Raw genomic sequence first — 24,235 nt, 5'->3', positions numbered from 1 at the left:
GCACTTGGTAACAGTCCAGTACAGATTGACCATGATGAAGTGAGGCTGGTGAACTGAGTGACTCCCTTCCCACACACGGAGAACATTAACGGTCACTCCTCAGTGTGAACAGGTTGATGAATCTCCAGGTCTGATTAAATCCATTCCACAATCCCCAGATTTCCAAGATTTCTCCCCAGTGTGACTACATATCGTTCGAAAGGTCAGATAATCGGCTAAAACATCATCTACATTCAGACCACGTGAACTGTTTCTCCACACATTGAACAGGGCTCTTTGCTTCCATGGTTAAAGGCTGATGATGTTCATGGCCATGGAGGGATTTGACAACATGAATGCAAATTTTATAATGGAGGCATTGCTCAGTCAGAGCCAGTGTAGGTCAGTGAGCACAGGGGTGATGGTGAACAGGACTTGGTGTGAGAAAACACACAGTCAGCAGAGTTTTGGATGATCTCCCATTTCCATGTGGGGTGAACGGGAGAGGCTGGACAGGAATGTATTGGAATCAAGTCTAAAGGTAACAGGGGCATGGATGAGGATTCAGCAGCAGCTGGTGTGGGAGCGGACAGGTGACATTATGGAGACTGAAATATCTGGTATTAGTGATGGTGTGGATATGGGGTCAGAAACTCATCTTGGGGTCAAATCTGACACGGAGATTGTGCAGAGTGTGGTTCAGCCTCAGACAGTTCCCAGGGAGAGGGATGGACTCGGGAGTTCGGGAACGGAATTTCTAATGGTGACTGAAGGCAATGGCTTTGGTCTTCCCAATTTTTAATTGGAGGAAATTTCTGCTCATCCAGTACCGGATGTGAAATAAGCAGTTTGATCATTCAGTAACAGTGGAGGAATGGAGAGGGGTGAGGTAGAGCTGGGTGTTGTCAGTGTACATGTGAAAACTAACACGGTGCTTTTGGATGATGTCACCTCGTGGCAGCATTTAAACGGTCTTGCGTCAATGTGAACTCTTTGATGGGACACCTAATCCCGAGAACATTTAAAGCACTTCCTGCATTTTAAAGGTCTCTCATCATTGTGAATCTGCTGGTGTGTCAGCAGTTGGGATGAATGAGTGAATCCCTTCCCACACTCGGGGCAGGTGACAGGCTTCTCCCCAGTGTGAATGTGTCGATGGGTTGCCAGGTCAGATGGGTAATTGAACGCTTTGCCACAGTCCCCACATTTCCATGGTTTCTCCTGACTGTGAACTGTGCTTTTTCCTTCCATGTTCAAAATCTGATGATATTTAGGTTACGATCAGTTACATGACTGTCAGATTTTGATGTGGTGCTTGGTTGGAGTTTCCCAATTGCACATCCTTCCCTGCTGATACCCTGTGAAATTGAGTTAAAACAGAAAAAAGGGAGTGAGAGAGATCCCACAAAAACACAAAGGCAGGTTGTGAAATGGAGCTGAATGAATCTGGTAACTTGTGGGGCCGGCACTGGGAAAAAGTGACCACGAAAACTGTTGAACCTTTTGTGAAAAGTGAACTAGTTTGTTAATGTCCTTCAGGGAAGGGAACCTACCACCCGGTCTGAGCCCACACAAGACTCGGGCCTTTGCAAGAACACAAGAAATAGGAGCAGAAGTAGACCATTCGGCCCTTCGAACCTGCTCTGCCATTGAACACATTTGTGGCTGATCTCAGTCTTCAATTCCACTTTCCCGTTAGCTCTCTATGTCCTTTGACTTCCTGAGAGACCAAAAGTCTCACCATCTCAGCCTTATATATATTCACTGATGGTCACAGTAACTTCATTGCAGTGTTAATGTAAGCCTACTTGTGACAATAATGATTATTAACATCCTCAACCCTCTGGGCTAGAGAATTTAATATGAGAAACAGAGTGAGAGAGAAAGAGAGTGAGTAGTGGGGGAGAGAGAAAATCAAAAAGATTGATGGAAAGGGAGAGAGTGAGAAAGGAGTGAGGGTAACAGCAAGCAATGGACCAACAACTGAATCACAATTTGACAGAATCTCCTGAACCCTTAACCTCCACCACCTGGATGGAGCAGGACAGCAGATGTATGTGAACATCACCACCTGCAAGTTCCTTTCCAAGACACACACTGTTGAACTTGCCTGACATCCAGGGCTGGATGAGCAGAACTTTCCTATATTTAAATATTGACAAGACTGAACCCATTCCCTTTCATCCCCGCTACAAACTCCAGTCCCTTGCCACCAATTCCATCCCTGTCCAATGTCTGAGGCTGAAGCAGACTGTTCACAACCCTGGTGAAATATTTCACCCCTCGATGAGCTCTTGACCACATATCCACACTGTCACCAAGATTGCCAATTTCCACCTCAGGAACACAGCTCGACTCCACCTTTGTCTCTGTTCATCTGCTGCAGAAACCATCATCCATTCTTCTGTTACCACTTAACCAAATTATTCCAACGCACTCGCAGCCGGACTGCAACATTAAACAACCCCCTCCATCCCATCCCAAACTCTGCTACCCATGTGCTTGCTCACACCAGCCCCTGTGCCCACTGATCTGCAAATGCTTCCTTTTAAAAGGCACACAGAAGTTTAAATTTCTCATTCTTTTCCTCCATGATAATGATCATCCTGATCACTGTAATCTCCTCCACACACACCCCTTTGAGATCTCTGCACTCATTTAATTCCAGCCACTTGAGAATTCCTGATTTTAATCTCTCCACCATTACTGAGTTGCCAAGGCCTCAATTTCAGGAATTTCCTCCTTAAAACTCTCCGACTCTCTGACTCAATTTCCTCCATTAAGATTCTCCTTAAAATCTAATATCTCCTCATGCGGCTCAGTGTCAATTGTTATTTTGTAACGTTTCTCTGAAAGTCTTAAAAGTTATATTCTGTTCAAGTCACAATATAAATTCGAATTATTGTCACTGCCCTCGGCATATATTCTGCCCCATAAATAAGAATTTGTAACTCAGAGGGAAAGTCTGTCATGAAGACACATTTCAAAAATGTTGCCCCCAACAATGATGGCGACTGAGCTCTGTTGCTCGTGCCCCAATAAATATGGTGGGTGCGCGTGCGCACTACTGCCAGTGAGCCAAATAACGAGGGCGCATGCGCACCGCTGCCAGTCCCAAATAAAGATGGCGGGTGCACAGGCTCGTCTGTAACAAAGCTGCAGCCTCCGCTCAGATCCCCAGGTACCGGTGGTTTATTTTGTCAGATGTTCAGTTTATATAACATGTTTACGAAGCGTGCCTAACAACCCGCATGATCCAGCTCTCCCTCCGTCCCGCCATTCCCACCTTCACGAATTGTGGATCCGAGAAAGAACTTCTTCTGCGTCGCCATTAATCACAGTGCGCATGCTTCACTCGGCCCAGTCCCGCCCCTGATTCGCTCCGATTGGCTGGAGGACCAGTCACTCTCCCTCCCCCCCCTCCCCAAGGATCCGTCCACTCTTCTATTGGTCGCGCGATGCTGTCGACCATTGTCCGGGCATTATGAGGTGTCAGGTGAGAGGTCAGTGTTGGGGGGCGGGGTTTACAAATCCCGAGTGCGGCCCCAGAGCTGAACAATGAACATTCTCCACTCTCACTGTCCACCACTTCCGGCTTCTCTGCACAAACAACCTCACAGAGACCAGGGGGGAGACACTGACCCAGTGACAATGTCACTGCATTAGTCACCCAGAGAGACAAGAGAATGTTCTGGGGACATTAAATTAATAAAATCTGGAATTTAAAGTTCGTTTCAGTGATGGTGACTGAGGGTCACTGAGAAAATCTCCAATGTCATTGGATTAGGTCAAAAAGGCAGAAAGTAGGAAACTAGTTAGTTTAAAGCCTGTTGTTGGGAAACTGTTAGAATCTATTATTGAGGAAGCAGTATCTGGACATTTGGAAAGTCAAACTGCAATCCATCAGAGTCAGCGTGGTTTTGTGAAGGGTATATTGTGTTTGACTCATTTCTTGCAGTTCTTGGAAGATGTAACATGCCAAGTGGATAATGGGGTCCTGTCGATGTATTTTGACTCCCAGAATACATTTGATAAAGTGTCACATAAAAGGTAATAATCAAGGTAAAATCCCACGGGGTTGAGAGATATTAGCTTGGATAGAGGATTGGCTAACCAACAGACAACAGAGAGTGGGGTTAGATTTATTGACACATGTACTGAAGAAAAATGTTTTTACCCAGAGGGTGGTGAGGGTCTGTAATGCACTGCCTAGGAGGGTGGTAGAGACGGTTGTCTCACATCCGCTAAAAAAGTACCTGGATGAAGACTGGCACGTCATAACATTAAAGGCTATGAGCCAAGTGCTGGCAAATGGGATTAGGTAGGTGGGTCAGGTTTATCATGTGTTAGTGCAAACTCGATGGACTGAAGGGCCTCTCCTGCACTGAAATAAATGAAATGAAAATTGCTTATTGTCACAAGTAGGCTTCAAATGAAGTTACTGTGAAAAGCCCCTAGTCGCCACATTCTGGCGCTTGTTCGGGGAGGCTGGTACGGAAATTGAACCGTGCTGCTGGCCTGCCCAGTGTGCTAAACCAGCCCCTCTGTGTTGCTGATGATACAAAGTTCGATGGCATCATAGACAGCATAGATGATTGCATTATATTGCAAGAAGATATTGACAGACAAGGTCAATGGGCAAGATTGTGGCAATGTAAACAAGTGTGAGGTTATCTGTTTGGAACCAATAAAGGATAGAACTGAGTACTTTCTAAATGGAAGGAGGTTAAGTACAGTGGATGTCCAAAGAGATTTGGGGTTCATAGAATCTACAGCACGGAGACCGGCCCTTCGGCCCAAACCGGTCCATGCCAACCAAAGAGCTCATCTAGGTCAATGCCATTTGCCTGCATTTGGCCCACACCCCTCTGAACCTTTCCTATTCATCTATCTGTCCAAATGCCTTTACAATCTTGTCAATGTCCCTGCCTCAACTACTTCCTCCGGCAGCTCATTCCGTACCATCCTCTGTGTAAAACCATTGCTCCTTAGGTTCCCATTAATTCTTTCCCCTCTGAACTTAAACCAAAGCCTCTAGTTCTCGATTCCCCAACCCTGAGAAAAAGACTGAGTGCATTCACCCTATCCATGCCTCTCATGATTTTATACATCCCGATAAGATCACCCCTCAGTCTCCTACGCTCCAAAGATAAAGGTCCTGGCCTGTCCAATCTCTCCCTTTCACTCAGTCTCTTGAGTCCTGGCAACATCCTTGTAAATCTCTTCTTCACTCTCTCCAGTTTAATAACATCTTTCCCATAGCAAAGCAGCCAAAACTGAACACAATACTCCAGGTTCGACCTCACCAACGTCCTGTACAACTGCAACATAATTTCCCAACTTGTATACTCAGTGCCCTGACTGATGAAGGTCAGCATTCCAAAAACCTTCTTCAGAGAATTTGCAGTGCAGAAGGAGGCTATTCGGCCCATCGAGTCTGCACCGGCCCTTACTCAAGCCCACTTATCTACCCTATCCCCGTAACCCAGTAACTCCCACTTAACCTTTTTTTTGGACACTAAGGGCAATTTAGCAAGGCCAGTCCACCGAACCCGCACATCTTTAGACTGTGGGAGGAAACTAGAGAACACACGGGGAGAACGTGCATACTCTGCACAGACAGTGACCCAGCTGGGAATCGAACGGGGGAACCTGGAGCTGTGAAGCACCTGTGATAACCACTGTGCTACCGTGCTGCCCTATCTACCTGTGACTCCACCTTTAGAGAACCATGCACCTGAACTCCAAGATCCTTCTGTTCCATGATACACCCTCAGGCCCTACCATTCACTGTGAAAGTCCTACCTTGATTTCTGAAATGTAATTCCTCACACTTATCTGTATTGAATTCCATTTGCCATTTCTCGGCCCAGTTTCCCATCTGCTCAAGAGCCTACTGCAATTTTTGATAACCTTCCTCACTGCCGACAATACCACCTATTTTAGTGTCATCTGCAAACTTACTGATCATGTCTTGTACATTCTCATCCAAATCGTTGATTTATAGATATAAACAGCAATCTCCTAGTTACTGATCTCCGAGTTACTCCCTATTTAGTTAATTACTCCAGTTTCTCAAATTTAGAACAGATTCCCAACAAGCCAATCAGCTTTACTCTGAGGTAAGTTATTTATATTTACCGTTCAAAGCTCCTCCTCCCCGGATTCGGGCCAAATCCGCTCCCTGCCGAATAGGCCGTGAATCCCTGAGGTAAGTCATTTATATTTACTGTTCTGAAGCTGCTCCTGCCTGAGTTCGCACCAACTCCACTCCCTGCGTTGGTGAGATTCATACCTGGGTGTCTGGAAAATCGTTAGGACAGTAACTGTCCTGTAAGGTAATGAATCATTTTGCTTCCCAATTGGCCGAGGAAGGCAGTGTGTCACAAGGATGGATGTGTTGACCGATTAATGGCTGGAGGATGGGGGCAGGTCATGTGATCAAACCTCCAGGAATACGTTTAATCAAAGTTGGCGAGGAGAGAATGTTGTGAATTTCTATCCTAAACTGACAGTGAGGTTTCTGTAATTTACAGAATAATGGAAGTGGAGGTTTAACAGACGGGAAATGCAAACCAAACGTCACATCGCGATCTATTATTGATTTATTAGAAACTGAATTTCAGCAGCATCTGGGTGTGGAAGGTAAAAGGTTTGTCTGTTCTGTCTGTGAGGGAAGATTTCAGGTCTCAGTGTGACTGGAAAAGCCCCGAGATTCACAAACCCTGGTTTGACCAAACCTGGAGAACTGTGTTCAGTTCTGGGCAACAAACCTGAGGAAGGATAGAATGGCCTCGGAGGGAGTGTAGCACAGATTTATCTGAGTGATATCTGAACCCGGCGTTAAATTACAAAACTAGATTACACAAAAGAGTCAGCGACATGATGGCACAAAGAAGGGCATTTGGCCCATTGAGTCCATGCTAGCTCTCTGGAGCAATCCAGTCAGTGCCATTCTCCTGCTCTATCCCTGTATCCTCGCAGGTTTATTTCCCTCAGATGTCTATCCAATTTCCTTTTGAAATTAAATCATTCATTGTGTCTATTTTCAAACTCCCTCATAGGCAGCGAGTTTCAGGTCATTGCCACTCGCTGTGTAAAAACATAAATCTCATATCACCTCATATCTCCTGTACCTTTGGACATACAATCTAAGTACAGGCCACTCGGCCCCTCGAGCCTGCTCAGCATTGAATAAGATTGCAACTGATCTCATTCTAACGTTAACTCCACATTCCTGTCTACCCCTGATGACCTTTCACCTCCTTGCTCATCAAGAATCTATCCAGTTCTGCCTTAAAAATATTTAAGGTCTCTGCTTCCGCTGCCTTTTAAGGACGCGAGTTCCAAATTGTTACAGCCCTCAAGAGAATACAAAATCCTCATCTCCATCTGAAATGGGTGACCCCTTATTTTGCAACAGTGATGCCCTCGTTCTCGATTCCCCCACAAGAGGAAACATCCTCTCCACATCCACCCTGTCAAAACCCCTCAGGATCTTATATAGATCAATCCAGGTTTTACCCAAAACTTTACATCTTTGTCCCTAGTTCTTGGACGATCAGTGAATGGAAACAGAGTTTCTTTGTACACCTGATAGAAATCTGGCATAATCTTGTGTTCCTGAATCAAATCTCCCCTCAACCTCCTTTGCTGGAACTATTCTGGTAAATCTCCTCTGCACCTTCTCCAAGAACCTTCAGATCCTTCCTGAAAAGTGGTGACCAGAGCTTTATAAAGATTCATCGAATAGAATTGGAATCATAGAATTCCTACAGTGCAGGAGGCCACTCGGCCCATCGAGTCAGCACTGATTCTCTGAAAGGGCACCCTGCCTCGGCCCACACTCCTACCCTGTCCCTGTAACCCCATAGCCCTACCTAACCTGCACATCCCTGGACACTAAGGGGCAATTTATCAAGGCCAATCCGCCTAACTTTCCCTTCATTGGACTGTTAGAGGAAACCTGAGCACCGGGTGGAAACCCACGCAGACACTGGGAGGAAGTACAGACCCCACACAGACAGTCACCAAGGCCGGAATTGAACCCGGGTCCCTGGCGCTGAGAGGCAGCAGTGCTAATCACCATGCCACCAGAAGCATAGTTTTGGTGTCAATATTACTGTTTATGAAGCTCAAGGTCGAATTTGCGTTGCCAACTATTCTCTTTAGTATGACTTGTAGATATACTAAATCCCTCTTCACCTCCTTCTCTCTCCTCCCAAAGAGGCCAGTTGGGTTTTTATGACAATCCAGCAGTTTTCATGGTCACTTTTTCCCAGTGCCGGCCCCACAAATGACCAGATTCATTCAGCTCAATTTCACAACCTGCCTTTGTGTTTTTGTGGGTTCTCTCTCACTCCCTATTTTCTGTTTTAAATCAGTTTCACAGGGTGTTCGAAGGGGAGGCTTCAAAGTCCGGAAACTCAAACCAAGCATCACATCAGGATCTGACAGAATCCTCATCTTATCATATCCTGAATATCAGCAGATTTTGAACATGGAAGGAAAAAGCATCATTCACACTGCGGGGAAACCGTACACGTGTTGTGTGTGTTGTCGAGGATTCAGTCAATCATCAGGCCTCACGAGCCACAAATGCAGTCACACTGAGGAGAAACCGTGGAAATGTGCGGACTGTGGGAAAGGATTCACTTCCCCATCCCAGCTGGAAACTCATCGACGCAGTCACACTGGGGAGAGACCATTCCCCTGCTCCAAATGTGGGAAGAGATTCACTCAGTCATCCGCTCTGTCCACACACCAGCGAGTTCACACTGGGGAGAGACCATTCACCTGCTCCAAGTGTGGCAAGGGATTCACTCGGTCATCCGCTCTGTCCAGACACCAGCAAATTCACACTGGGGAGAGACCATTCACCTGCTCAGAGTGTGAGAAGGGATTCAGTGATTCATCCAACCTGCAGAATCACCAGCGAGTTCACACTGGGGAGAGGCCGTTCACCTGCTCAGAGTGTGGGAAGGGATTTGCTATTTCAGCCCACTTGCTGAGACACCAGCGAGTTCACACTGATGAGAGACCGTTTAAATGTCCAGACTGCGGGAAGCGCTGTAAAAGTTCTGGGGATCTGATGTACCATCAACGTGTTCACACTGACGAGAGACCGTTCAGGTGCTCTCACTGCGGGACTGGGTTCAGACGATCATGTGACCTCACTGTACATCAGCGAATTCACACTGAGGAGAGGCCATTCACCTGCGCCGAGTGTGGGAAGGGATTCATTCGGTCATCCGCTCTGTCCACACACCAGCGAGTTCACACAGGGGAGAGACCATTCACCTGCCCCAAGTGTGGGAAGGGATTCACTACTTCACCCAACCTGCTGAAACACAAACGAGGCCACAAGTAACCACAGTGATTGGATTTTGCTGTTCCTCACATTCAGGACTGAACCATATTCATTTGGGTCTCTTTCTGCTTATGACAAACTCCGGCCCATTTACAGGGGCTAATATTCTGGCTTAAAGTCAAATAAATTGACTGAAGACCATAAGACATCGGAGCGGAAGTAAGGCCATTCGGCCCATCGAGTCCACTCCACCATTCAATCATGGTTGATTTCAACTCCTTTTACCCGCTCTCTCTCCATCGCCCTTAATTCCTTGAGAAATCAAGAATTTATCAACTTCTGTCTTAAAGACACTCAATGTCCCGGCCTCCACCGCCCTCTGTGGCAATGAATTCCACAGACCCACCACTCTCTGGCTGAAGAAATTTCTCCTCATCTCTGTTCTAAAGTGACTCCCTTTTATTCTAAGGCTGTGCCCCCGGGTCCTAGTCTCCCCTGCTAATGGAAACAACTTCCCTACGTCCACCCTATCTAAGCCATTCATTATCTTGTAAGTTTCTATTAGATTCCCCTCAACCTCCGAAGCTCCAATGAATATAATCCCAGGATCCTCAGACGTTCATCGTATGTTAGGCCTACCATTCCTGGGATCATCCGTGTGAATCTCTGCTGTACCTGCTCCAGTGCCAGTATGTCCTTCTGAGGTGTGGGGCCCAAAATGCTCACAGTATTCTAAATGGGGCCTAACTAATGCTTTCTAAAGCTTCAGAAGTACATCCCTGCTTTTATATTCCAAGCCTCTTGAGATAAATGACAACATTGCATTTGCTTTCTTAATTACGGACTCAACCTGCAAGTTTACCTTTAGAGAATCCTGGACTAGGACTCCCAAGTCCCTTTGCACTTCAGCATTATGAATTTTGTCACCGTTTACAAAATAGTCCATCCCTCTATTCTTTTTTCCAAAGTGCAAGATCTCACACTTGCCCACGTTGAATTTCATCAGCCTTTTCTCCATCCCAGCTGGAAACTCATCGAAGCAGTCACACTGGGCAGAGACCATTCACCTGCTCAAGTGTGGGAAGGATTCACTCGGTTATCTACTCTGCCCACATACCAGCGAGTTCACACAGGGGAGAGACCATTCACCTGCCCCAAGTGTGGGAAGGGATTCGCTGAGTCATCCGCTCTGTCCACACACCAGCGAATTCACACAGGGGAGAGACCATTCACCTGCTCAGAGTGAGAAGGGATTCAGTAATTCATCCAACCTGCGGAAACACCAGCGAATTCACACTGGGAGAGACGGTGGCATTCACGAGCGGAGCGGCCGCGATGAGGAGAAGCTCCTGTTGGTCCACGATATCGCGGTCTTTTTCGGGGGACTCCCCACTGTTTAAAATAAAATTAAACTTCTCCGGGGTCGGCCTTGCCTCCCTCACCCGTCAAAGCTCCGTTTCAGGGAGCCGGAGGGTTGGAAGGGTGAGGGGGGAGGGGGTGCGGGGGGGGGGTGAGGGGGGAGGGGGGGCGGGGGGGGGGGGGGGGGGAGACTGGTCCCGGTGGGTTCGCTGGAGCGGCTGCACGTGGTGGAGGAGCGGGACAACCTGAAAGCCGGACCTGAAAATTTGAAAGGAGCAGCGGGGGCGGAGCCAAACAGGCCGAGGCGGCAGGCCCAAAGCCAGGGCGTGATGTCGGTGAGATGTCCCACATCGGATGTCCCGCCTAGAATGTAATAAGAGGACTGAAGCCCGGTCCCAGGGAAATTCTGGAGGAATACAAAAAAGAAGAGAAAGATGTTTTAAAGAAATTTGGTTGAAAAAAAAAGTTTTCTCCCTTTTTTTATGAAGGAAGAAATGTTTTTTGTTTTTTCGATTTTAAAAAAAAAAGGATTGAAGAAGGAAAGAAGGTGGGGGAAAAAAAGGAAAAATAATAAGCCGTTAAAGGATGCGAAAAGCAGCGTTGAGAAAGGTTGGAAACGCGGGCTCGTCGTTGAATGAGAAGATGAGCAAAAGTGCTGACAAGAGGGAGGATGCCGGACCGCGTGGTGGGTCAGCACTACTAACGGTGGAGAAGATGACCGAGGTGATGGTGGTGGAGCTGGAAAAGCAGTTTGTGAGGCACATGGGCACATGGAGGCGTTGAGGAATGAGACGGCGATCGCATTGAAGTCATTGGTGGAGGAGGCAATCGCCCCGGTGAGGATAGCTGTGGCAAAGACATCGGCCGAGGTGAGAGAGCAGGGCGAGAAGATGAAGGAAGTGGAGGAGGGCGTGTCGCAGCACATCGACCAGCTCACCTCGATGGGGGACGAGCTGCGGAGGGTGGTGGAGGTCAACAGAGGACTCCGAGCAAAGCTCGAGGCGGCACAATCTGAGAATTGTGTGCTTGCCCGAAGGGACAGAGGGTGCAAGGCCAGCAGAGTACTTCACTAAGAAGGTGGCGGAGTTGATGGGGGAGGGTGAGAACCCCTCCCGGTACGAGCTGGACCGAGCTCATCGGTCATTAAGGCTGAAGCCCAAAGTGAATGAGCCGCCAAGAGCAGTAATTATCTGCTTCCATAAGTACTGCATGAAGGAGAAGGTGGTAAGCTGGGCGAAGGAGAAGCGCAAGGTGCAGTGGGATGCTGCTGGAGTTCGGATCTACCAGGACTTGACGGTGGAGTTGGCAAAAAGACGAGGTTCGTTCTGGCGAGTGAAGGCGGCACTGTACAAAAAGGGGGTTCGATTTGGTATGGTATACCCGGCGAAGCTGAGGGTGACGTATGAAGCCAAAGACTTTTATTTCGAGACGGCGGAGGTGGCTGAGTCGTTCGCGAGGGCAGAAGGCTTGGGACAGACGTGAGGAGCGGAGCTGGAAGAGGGACTGGGCTGTGATTGGGGAGCTGGAAAATGTATAAATGCTGTAACTTTCTTTTTACTGACGTGTATTGTAATTTAATTCTCTTCACATTGTTCCAGAGTTCAGGTTATTGGTTGGGTTGATTGGCATTCTGCGTTGCGACGGTTATATCTTAGTTTAGTGAATTGTATGGGTTGGATTGTTATTTTTGTTTTTGTTTTTTCTGCGACTGGGTGGGAGGGGATGGTATTTCTTGGCGGGAGAGCCACCCGCGCTCGCTAACTAAAGTCGGCTAGTGAACGGAGGAGGGCTGTGGATATTGGAGCCTGGTTGGCAGGTTTCGATGGGCCTACGAAGCAAGCGGGGAGGCGGGGTGGGGGGGGGGGAATTGATGCTGGGAGATGTTTTTTCGAGAGGAAATGTAGTGGGAGGGGGGGGAAGGGGTTCGATGTTAATGGATAGGGGCGGGTCTGGCTCATGGAGTCGGGATGATGATGGTGGATAAGAAGGGGGGGCTGGGGGGTGAGAGACCTCCAGTTAGGATAGTCACGTGGAATGTGAGGGGATTAAGAGATCCGCTCAAGAGGTCAAGGGTGCTTGCGCATCTTTAAAAGTTTGAAAACTGGTGGAGCAATGCTGCAGGAGACTCACCTGAGTATGAAGGATCAGTTGAAACTTAAAAAGGGCTGGATTAGTCCGGTGTTTCACTCTGGATTTGACGGAAGGGCTTGAGGGATAGCGTAATGGTCAGCAAAAGAGTACGCTCCCAGATGGAGAAGGTGCTGGCAGATCAGGGGGGTAGATATGTGATTCTGACAGGGGCGCTGGAGGGGAGGTTAGTGGCGCTGTTAAGTGTATGTTAGCAGGTCAGCTCCGGAGGGAAGCAGCGACAAGGAAAATTGTTCAGCTGTGGGATAGGGCAAGGAAGCTGGTGGTGGCTCCGGATCTGATTAACAAGGTTTTTGAGGAATTTTATGAGAGGTTTTACAGGTCAGCCACCTGGGGGAGACCGTGAGATGCAGGAATTCCTAGATGGGTTGGAGTACCCGAGGTTAGGGGAGGGGGACAGGGCTACATTAGAAGGAGCGATAGTGGAGCAGGAGATAAAAGATGCGATTGGGAGGATGCAGTCGGGGAAGGTGGCAGGGCCGGATGGGTTTCCGGTGGAATATTATAAAAACTTCAAGGATAAGCTGGTACCCCTGATGGTGGGGATGTTTGAGGAGGCGATAGGGAAGGGGGTGTTGCCACAAACGTTTGGGCAGGCGTCGATTTCCCTGTTGCTAAAAAAAGCTAAGGATCTGATGGAATGTGGGTCATATAGGCCCATATCACTTCTGAATGTAGACGCAAAAGTACTGGTGAAGGTACTGGCGGGTAGGCTGTAGGAGTGCCTCCCGAAGGTGATAGGTGAAAATCAGACGAGGTTCGTGAGAAGGAGGCAGCTCTTTTCAAACGTTAGAAGGGTATTGAACGTCATTATGGTACCGGCAGAGGGGAAGGAAACAGGTGGTTGTGGCATTGGACGCTGAGAAGGCGTTGGACCGGGTAGAATGGGGGCACTTGATGGCAGTTCTGGAGCGGTTTGGGATTGGACCAAGATTTGTGAACTGAGTAAAGCTACTATATAAGGAGCCGAGGGCGAGTGTCCGCACAACCAACATCAGCTCGAGATACTTTTCTCTCCACCGTGGGACGAGGCAGGGATGTCCTATGTCCCCCCTGCTGTTTGCACTCGCGATTGAGCCGTTGGCCATCCCATTAAAAGGTTCAGGAGTATGGAAAGGAATAGTGCAGGGGGGAATAGAGCATAGGGTGTCCTTATATGCTGATGACTTGCTATTATATGTGTCGGAACTGAGTGTGTCGATAGGGAGAATAGTGGAGCTGCTTCGGGTGTTTGGGTCTTTCTCGGGGTACAAGCTGAACCTGGACAAGAGTGAGTATTTTGTGGTGTCTTGACCGGGGGTGGGGGCAGGGGTGGCGGGGCTGCCATTCCGTAGGGCAGTGACTCGCTTCAGGTACCTGGGGGTGCAGGTTGCCCGGGAGTGGGGGGGCCTCCGCAGGTACAACATTCCTATTTGGTGGGGAGAATGAAAGCTGATCTGGCAAGTTGGGGATGTCTCCCTCTGTCGCTGGCGGGTCGGGTACAGGCGGTTAAAATGAACATATTGCAGCGATTTCTGTTTATTTTTCAATGCCTGCTGATTTTCTGACAAAGGCTTTTTTCAGAGAGATTGAGGGAAGGATTACGTCGTTCATATGGGGAGGGAAGGTGGCCAGAGTTAGAAAGATGCTGCTACAGGGGGGAAGGCAGGCAGGGGGTTTGGGTCTTCCGAACCTGATGTACTTCTACTGGGCTGCGAATGTAGAGAAGGTGCGGAGCTGAGTCCGAGGGGTTGATTCCCAGTGGGTCAGAATGGAGGAGAGTTTGTGCAGGGGGTCGGGATTGAAAGCACTAGCAACAGCGCTACTCCCGATAGCCCCGGGAAAATACTCCGGGAGTCCGGTAATAATAGCTTCATTGAGAATTTGGAGGCAGTTTTGCCAACACTTCGGGTTGGGGGCAGGGTCAAGGGAAATGCCGATTCGGAGGACCACAGATTTGAGCCAGGGAAGTGGGATAGAAATATTCGGAAAGGGGAGGCGAAGGGGATTAAGACACTAAAAGATTTGTTTCTTAGGGGTCGGTTTGCAGGATTGAAGGAGCTGGAAGCGAAGTATGGGCTGGAGCAGGGGGAAATGTTTAGAAACATGCAGGTTCGAGATTTTGCCAGAATGGAGATACAGAGCTTCCCGGGGGAACCGGCCTCCACATTGCTGGAGGAGGTGCTGACGACAGGGGGACTGGAGAAGGGAGTAGTGTTGGTGGTTTACGGCGCTATTTTGGAGGAGGGGAAGGCACCACTGGATGGGATCAAAGCAAAGTGGGAGGAAGAGTTGGGAGAGGATATGGAGGAGGGATTCTGGTGTGAGGTGCTCCGGAGATTGAATGCCTCCACCTTGTGTGCGAGGGTGGGGCTGATACAGCTGAAGGTGGTATACAGAGCACACCTCACGAGGGCGAGGATGAGCCGAGTCTTTGACGGAGTGGAAGATGTGTGTGAGCGTTGCGGGAGGGGGGGGTGCTAATCACATTCATATGTTTTGGTCCTGTCCAACGCTAGGGGAGTACTGTAAGCAGGTTTTTAGGGTAATTTCTAAAGTGGTGCACGTGAAACTGGACCCGGGCTCCCGGGAGGTCATATTCGGGGTGTCGGACCACCCAGGGTTGGAAACAGGTGTGGAGGCAGATGTTGTAGCCTTCGCCTCGTTGATCGCCCGAAGGTGGATATAATGGAATGGAGAGCAGCCTCTCCACCCAGTGCCCTGGCGTGGCGGGGGGTACCTGTTGGAATTCTTGACTCTTGAGAAGATTATGTTTGAACTGAGGGGAGGGACGAGGGCTTCTACAATTCATGGGCATTATTCATTATGCACTTTCAAGAATTGGATAACATCGAACATTAGTTTTTGGGGGGAGGGGGGGCTGTGTGTGTTAATGGCGACTTTGGGTGATTCCTGATTCCTTTTTGTCATTTGTTTATGTGAACATGCGGGCTAATGTTTGGGGTTTGGCGAGAGGATGGGATCGTTGTTATTGATATGGGGATTGACATATTTGTTACTGATTATTGTTTATTGTTGGTGGGTGTAAATTTGGGAGAAAATGTGAAAAAGGAGAATAAAAAATATTTTTTTAAAAAGTCAAATAAATTAGATTTGTGTGAAATACGCAGTGTGTTGAAACTTTTTAATATCTCTGACACAAGTTACTTCCTTTTGAAGTACTCTCGCTCTCCCCTGTCTCTTCCACCCTCACCTCCAACAAGAAGTGTGAGGAGCTTGTGGAGCTTCTTTGTGACTGAGATTGAGTAAATCCGATCAGCTGCCTCTGCTGCTTCCCTCCCTTCCACGAGCCCACCGGACCAAACTGTCTCTAAATGTCATCCTTTCCTGAGCCCTGAGCCCACATCTTTCTCTAGTTTCTCTCCCATCTCCCCTCATACCCTCTCAGAGCTCATCGTGTCCATGAGACCCAGCTCCTGCTCCATCGACCCAATTCCCACTGAGCTACTGATCAGCCAACTACCCTGTGTCCATGGATGTTGTCAACATTTCTCACTCTTCAGGTACTGTCCCTCTGTCCTTCAAATCTGCCATCATTACCCCCTCAATAAAACAAACCCTTGACCCTGCCATCCTTACAAATTACTGCCCCATCTTCAACCTCCCTCCTCTCCAAACTCTTTGAACATGTTGCCACCTCCCAAATCCTTGCCCATCTTTCCCAGAACTCCCATGTTTGAATCCCTTCAATCAGGTCTCTGAAATGTCACAGTGAAATACAAGAGACAAACAGAAAGACAGACAATCCGGGAACTTGGCTCCAATACGGATATGTTCATAACCAGAAGACAAGGGTAGCAGCACAGTCATTATCGAGAGACAACAATACCTGCTGGAGACAGACAGACAACTAAACAACACACATCACACCAAGCTACCTAGATCCATATACACGAGACAGGAAGGAGAATTGGAGACAGACTGGAAGAACTCAAAAACTGCAGACACATTATCCAAAAACAACAAGGCACAACAGATAGAACCAAGGAAGTTCTACCTGCTCCCTAAAATACCCAAACACATAGACTGTACCAGGAAATACCGCAAGACAGACCCATCAGATCAGACTGTGAGAGCGAAAGTCCGACAGAATCATAGAATTTACAGGCCCATTAAGCCTACACCGTCCTTGGAAAGAGCACCCTACTTAAGTCCGTGCCTCCACGCTATCCCTGTAACCCAGGGACCCCACCTAACCTTTTTTTGGGCACTGAGGGGCCATTTAGCATAGCCAATCCACCAAACCTGTACATCTTTGGATGGTGGGAGCAAACTGGAACACAATGGAGGGAACCCACGCAGACACAGGGAGAATGTGCAAACTACACATTGAATTGAACGCAGGTGCCAAATACAAAATGCTGCCAAGAGTCGCTCCAGTCCTTCAAACCTTCTCAATGGTCAACACCTCTCAGGTAGAAAATTAGGTTGTGGAAACCGCGCACCCGTGGCCAATAGGAAGAACTCAAAATGATGCAGAATCACAGCCAATGAAGGAGATCTGGGATAAGCCCCGCCCCTCGTTCTCTCCGATTGGTTGGAGGACCAGATGCTCCCGCTCGGTCCTCCAGCCCAGAGCTGCCGTCAATCACTCCCCGGCATTGTGCTCCGGAGCACGCGCAGTGTGACTGCTGGACATGGATTTCAGTGCTTGTTTGTCCTGGAGAAGCGGAGTCAGCGTCAGGCGGTGGGTGGGAGAATTTGGAAACACTTTGTGGATCCGCAAACCCTTCACAATCATTGTCAGCTCCCTGGTTTGCAGCTGCGGTGCTTCTCCCTCCCTCCCGGGAACAGGCCCAGGTTAACGGGCACCATCCTGCTTCAGACACTGGAGGATGGTTCACATCAGAGGATGGGGGAGGGGGGATAATAAATAAGAGCTTCCACTTTGCACTCAAATCAATGAGGATTCTGATCTCTGGCAAGGAAGGAAACCCTGGCACGTGGGCGGGGAGGATTCACAAACACCCGCTGGAGACCCCAAACCCCCAATCAGAACCTGCAGATCCCGGGTTTCCAGCTCTGGGGGATTGTTGGCTTCAGGTGCGGCCATCTTGGTGCAGGAACATAAGAGTGGGCGGGGCTTCAGGGTCCCAGTGACCAGGAGGAAAAATTATTGGTTAATTGATTTTATTCTCACTTTGCACAAAGGGGTTTGAGAACTGAACCCAGCCAGAGGGGAGGGAGGGGGTGAGCTGTAAGGAAAGGAATTGTGAAGGTGGTGTGCAGGGTTTGCCGAGCTGACAAACTCCCATGGTGAAAATTAAGGTACAGCCTGCACTGAAAGACTGGTGTTCTGCCAGAGCTGGGACCAGGCCGCCTGGGGTAAGTGTCTGTTTCTGGAACACAGAAACAATAAGGAACATGGTTCTGTGCATTGAGAAAGGTCCAAATTATATGACAGAAAACATCTAGGCAGCATGCAGCCTGGGACAGTGGACTCCAATACATTCCAGTAAAATATGGGACTGTTAGTCACCCTGGGATTTGCATCGAGCACAGGGAGGTGAGAGAGTGCATGGGATGAGGATTTACTGCTTTGCAGGTACAGATGAGGAAAATATCCTTCATGGAAAATAGAACTGTACGTTCAGAATTTCTCTTCTCTAAAGTTTTGTAAACTCCTTTTCCAGGGCATTAGACTTGGATTTACAAACAGGAACTCCAACTGCATGGTCTGACAGTCACTGAGTCGCCACAGCCTGAATATCATCAGTCATTGAATTTGGAAGGAGAAATGTTTGTGTTCTGTCTGTGCGACACCATTTAAAACATCTGTGTGACTGGACAAGCATCAAGACTCACACTGGAGTGGGAGGTTCCAGTACACTCAATGTACAAAGAGCTTTAACCAGTTAAACAGCCAATTATAATCATCACACGATTCACAGTGGGGAAAAAGCGTATTCGTGTTCTGTGTGTGGACAAAGCTTCAACTGATTGTCCAAACTGGAAAGACGCAGGGAAACTAGAATCATGGAGAAACCGTGGAAATGTGAGGACTGTGGTAAAGGATTCAATTCTTCATCCAGGCTGGAAATCCACCTGGCGTTCACACTGGGGAAAGGCCGTTCATCTGTTGTGTGTGTGAGAGGAGATTCACTCAGTTATCTGCCCTTCGGTTACACCAGCGAGTTCACACTGAGGAGACGCCATTCAGCTACACAACCTGTGAAGAGAAATTCAAGTCCTTTTTCATGCTCACTGAACACCAGCGAATTCACACGGGTCAGAAACCATTCATTTGCTTTGTGTGTGGGGGGGGGGGGGGGGGGGGGGATTCACTCAGATATTCACCCTCCAATCACACCACCAAATGCACACAAATGGGGATCCATTCAGGTGCACCACCTGTGGAGAGGGTTTCAGTCAGTCAGCTGACCTCAGTGAGCACCAACGCACTCACACTGGGGAGAAGCCGTTCACCTGCTCCGTGTGTGGGAAGGGATTCCCTTGGTCATCCCAACTGCTGACACATCAGTGGGATCACACCGGGGGGAGACGGTTCACCTGCTCCTTGTGTGGAGCGGGATTCTCTCAGTCACAACACCTGCTGAGACACCAGCGAGTTCACAAGTGAGTGCAGGGACTGGAATCTGCTGTTTTGCTGCTAATCACATCCAGGATTGATAGTCTGACAATATCTGGTTTGATTCTGCTGATGTTGACAATCCCTATAACTGGCTGCAGTTTAACATTCTGGAGATTTCACTAGTTTTCGGGGCTGCAATGTCTCTTTTTAAAAGCACCAGCTGTGATCTTACTACTTAAACAAGAACTGTCAACAGGAACACCTTTACAGTAAAATACTGAACTTGTACTTCAATCCTAAATTGATGTTTGATGCAAATCAGTGTCTGGAAGGTTCCACTGATCAACATCTGCAATTAGAAAGTGCAGATTAATCCTTCCTGACAATTCTTACTGACTTCTTCAGTGTTATGTCCATTAGGAAATTAAATTGTGAAGGAAGCAAAACAAAACAGTTAAGTATTATACAGGCCCTGTGAAAACGGACATAAACACTGAACATCAACATTGTTATTGATGAAGTTTGGAAGTCGCTGAGTTGAATCATTTCTGACACAGCAGCAGCAACATTTGGTAAAGGTGGAACCCACAACACAGACTGGTTTGAGACCCACTCAGCAGAGATGACATCTGTCATGGAAGCAAAAAGCAAAGCCGACCTGATGTACAACATAAACCCAACAACTAGAACGCTGCATCATATGAAAGTAGCCAAGACCATTGTGTAAAAATCAGAATCAGCCTGTGTCAATGATTCCAGACTGACTGACAATGGAAATCTCTGTATGATGAGATCAAGAGGGCGCTTCATCCCACCAGCACCAAAGTTCCCTGGCTGAAATTGGAGCTGGTGACGTTCTTACCGACAGAAGTAACCAAAAGTCCCGCTGGGTTGAACCCGACTGTGAGCTGTCCCCTTGTGAGACGGACATCTCCCAGTCTCTGTTTGACTCTCCTGCAGCTTCCTGTCATGGTTCAGTTGGATGAGGAACCCTCATCATTTGAGCTGGAAAAGGCCATTGATTGCTGAGCAAGCAGAAAGGCACCTGGCAAGGATGGAATTCCAGCTGAACTGCTCACACACAAAGTCCCATCGACTGTCACACCTTCATGACCACAGCCCTCTCTGTTGGGAGATAGAATCCATTTCATAGGAAATGTGTGAAAAATCATTACAATCTACAAAAACAGCAGTGACAGAGGAGACAGCATCAACTACAGGGACATCTCACTCCTTAGAGTCAGGGGAAGACCATCACTTGGGTGATGTTTAAAAGATTCATCTACTTGCAGATTGGGTATATCCAGAAGCACAGTGCGGTTTCTGTGCTGACAGATCTACAGTGAACATGATCTTCTCCACACACCAGCTACAAGGGAACAATTGGTGTTTAATCTAAAATGCTGCCAGCTCCTGTGTTGTGAAAAATGAAATGCTGCAGTTACTGAGCGAAAGTAAACCTTTCAGTGTGAAAGTTCAATTTACTGGTACAATTGGAAAAGGCACCAAAATGTTTGATTACCTGAAGATATATTTCAGCCTTTAAGTTATGTTTCGGAGCTCACAAGCTGTGGGAAGCTCTTTAACTCTTTTTGGTCTAAAAAGGTTGAAACGTTTGTTTACAATTGGGAAAAACACCAAAATAATTGGAAAAACAAAGATCAAAATGGTGTCTTGTTCATCTTTAATCTGGAAATAAAGTTATGTAAAGTGACACAATTGTGCCCATTTGTGAATGTTTGCTTCACCCTTTTACAATCAAGCAGCGCGGTGAGAATTTAAACTAAAGATTCTGTTTTTTAAAGATTTGGCTTCATCCCATTTGATATTGTTCAAGACAAATTGCCTGAAAACGGGAGATATGAGAGGTTCCCTCAAACTAATCTGTACCTCTGTCTCTGATCTAAAAATACCGGACGATGTGAGTGTTTAATGGACAGTAGATTCCGCAGTCTCTTGTGGGAAGCCCCATTTTCAAAGAAAAGAATCACACCAGCGATTGGGAATAGGAATAATTCACTCTGGACCTAGTTCAATGGAACAGACAAATTGGATATCCACAGACATTCTAGTGGAAATCAGGAAAGTGTAGATGAGACAATAATTGTTGGTTTTCTCTTGATGTTTGTGTCCTTCCTTCTGAACTGAAAAATAATGGAATCTGACAGTCTGGTCACTACCTGAAGGCATTGGAGCCATAGAGAGACAGGCAAACATCTTCATGGAGACGCTATCATCATCTTTTTAACAACATTAAAATCCATCAATGGGCTGTAACAGATGGTAGATGAAACATCTTTTTTTAAAAAATAAATTTAGAGTACCAATTCATTTTTTCCAATTAAGGGCCAATTTAGCGTGGCCAATCCATCTAGCCTGCACATCTTTGGGTTGTGGGGGCGAAACCCAAGCAAACACAGGGAGAATGTGCAAACTCCACACGGACAGTGACCCACAGCCGGGATCGAACTTGGGACCTCGGCGCCGTAGGCAGCAGTGCTAACCATTGCGCCGCCCTGGATGGAACATCCTTTTGGGATACAGATGTGAGTGTGCAGATGTGATATGTTACATGTCGTGTCAGTAATTTGTGGAAACACGTGACCATGCACTGGAGAACAGGTCCCAGACATGTTCAGCTATACAAATACAGACTAACATTGAGAGATTAACGCAGAATGAGAGAGCAGAAGAGGCATGGTGGCACAGTGGTTAGCACCACTGCCTCATGGCGCCAAGGACCTGGGTTCAATCCCGGCCCTGGGTCACTGTCCATGTGGAGTTTGCACATTCTCCTCTTTTTCTGCGTGGGTCTCACCCCCACAGCCCAAAGATGTGCAGGGAAAGTGGATTGGCCACGCTAAATTGCCCCTTAATTGGGAAAAAAGAATTAGGTACTCTAAATTTTTTTTTAAAGAATGTGAGAACATTTTAAGTTATCAAGACATTGACATAGAGAATCTGACTTTAAAACAATCAGGACAGAATTAAACACAGGAATCTATCAGAGGGAGTGCAATTAAAGTGAACAGGTATCTCGAATCTGGATTTAGAAAATATCCACAAGGTGGATGCAGGTGAACAGGGAGCTGGAGAATCTTTGAAGTTTGTGCCTGAACCTTTGTTTGAACCAGATGTGTTTACGATGCCAATAATTTAGAATTGTGAGAGATTGAGTGCAGGTGGGGAGGATGAATCTCGTCAATAATGATCACAATTTGATGGAAAAGATTTTACATTTATTCTCGGTGGCAGCTCAAGGATTTGTGTTGCTGATTCTGATCATTCCAGGAGCTTTCGAATGTTATTTATGGATTGGCCATGCTAAATTGCCCCTCAATTGGATTTTTAAAAAAATAAGACCAACACTGTACCCTGTGCTCCACGTGCAGTCTCACCAATGCCCTGTATAACTGAGGCATAACCTCCCCAGTTTGTATTCAATTCCCTCACAATAAATATTCAATTAACATTCTATTAGCTTTCCTAACTACTTGCTGTACCTGCATGCTAGCCTTTTGTGATTAATGCACAATAACACCTCAGTCCCTCTGTGTCTCAGAACTCTAAAAGTCTCTCACCATTTGAATAATCTGCCTGTTTTATTCTTCCTGGCAAAATGGGCATTTTCACATTTTCCCACATTATACTCCATTTGCCAGGCCTTTGCCGACTCACTTAACCTATCTATGTCCCTATGTGGCTGTCTTGCATTCCTCACAATTTAGTCTCCCACCTTTCTTTGTGTTATCAGCAAATTTAGCAACAGAACCTTTAGTAACTTCATCCAAGTCATTTATATAAATTATAATAAGTTGAGTCTCCAGTACTGATCCCTGTGACACACCACTCATCACATCCTACCAATCAGAAAAATACCCATTTATGCCGACTCTTTGTTTCCCACTGGTTAGCCAATCTTCAGTCTAAGCCAGTATGTTATCCCTTATATCCTGAGTTTTTGTTTTCTATAATAACCTTTGATATAACTTATCAAATGCTTTCTGGAAATCTAAGGACAGTACATTCACCCGTTCCCCTTTATCCACAGTCATGTGACTCCATCAAGTAACTCTGATAAATTGGTTAAACGTGATTTTGGTTAAACGTGATTTTCCTTTCACAAAACCATGTTGACGCTGCCTGATTGCCTTGAATTTTTCTAAGAGATCTGACATCGCATCTTTAATAATAGCTTCTAACATGTTCCCTGTGACTAATATTAGGCTAACTGGCCTGTAGTTTCCAGCCATCTGTCCCCCTCCCTTTGTGAATAAAGGAGTTACATTTTTATTTTCCAATTTAATGGAAGCCTCCTCGTATCTAGTGAATTTTGGACAATGAAACGAGTGCATCAACTCCCTCTTTAGCTGCTTCTTTCAAGACCTTATGGTGAAGTCCACCCGGACCCGGGATTTTGTCAGCCTGCAGACTCAAAACATTGCTCATTACCACTTCCCTGGTGGTTGTAATTTTCTTTCCATTCCTTCCTGATTTACGGATATTTCTGGGATGTCATTTGATTCCTCCATACCTGATCAGTTCATTTGCCAAAACCTTACTTTTCATTGTTAATTTCCCAGACGAGCTTTCTGGAGAATCAACACTCACTTGAATTATTTACTAACACAAATGTCTACAGAAACTCTGTCTTTATATTTCTAGCCAGCTTTCTCTGGTACTCTAATAATAATCGCTTATTGTCACAAGTAGGCTTCAATAAAGTTACTGTGGAAAAACCCCAGTCGCCACATTCCGGCGCCTGTTCGGGGAGGCCGGTACGGGAATTGCTCCCGCGCTGCTGGCCTTGTTCTGCATTACAAGCCAGCTGTTTAGCCCAATTATTCCCTCATTGATATTTTTGTGTTTATATTCTATTCTTTATAATCTGCCCAACGTTTTGACCT

At 47.1% G+C, this 24,235-nt stretch overlaps 1 protein-coding gene across 7 annotated transcripts in view; it reads left to right on the top strand.

Moving 5' to 3' along the window:
* LOC140421710 (uncharacterized) overlaps positions 1–19,050 on the top strand; it is a 52,030-nt gene extending 32,980 nt beyond the window's left edge. For 3 of the 7 annotated variants that reach the window (XM_072506566.1, XM_072506564.1, XM_072506568.1), the window contains 2 exons: positions 6,516–6,624; positions 8,364–10,768. In XM_072506566.1, coding sequence (XP_072362667.1) covers positions 8,480–9,349 — 870 coding nt within the window. In that variant the 5' untranslated portion in view covers positions 6,516–6,624; positions 8,364–8,479 and the 3' untranslated portion in view covers positions 9,350–10,768. Of the gene's footprint in view, positions 1–3,013; positions 3,161–6,515; positions 6,625–8,363; positions 10,769–18,429 lie in introns of those variants that run through there. The other 4 variants (XM_072506569.1, XM_072506570.1, XR_011947021.1 and 1 more) reach the window with 4 other exon arrangements.
* The last annotated feature ends 5,185 nt before the right edge of the window (positions 19,051–24,235 follow it).

This window comes from Scyliorhinus torazame, chromosome 5 (genome assembly GCF_047496885.1).
Source record: "Scyliorhinus torazame isolate Kashiwa2021f chromosome 5, sScyTor2.1, whole genome shotgun sequence".
NCBI lineage: Eukaryota > Metazoa > Chordata > Chondrichthyes > Carcharhiniformes > Scyliorhinidae > Scyliorhinus > Scyliorhinus torazame.
This window is presented reverse-complemented; position numbering and strand designations above follow the sequence as displayed.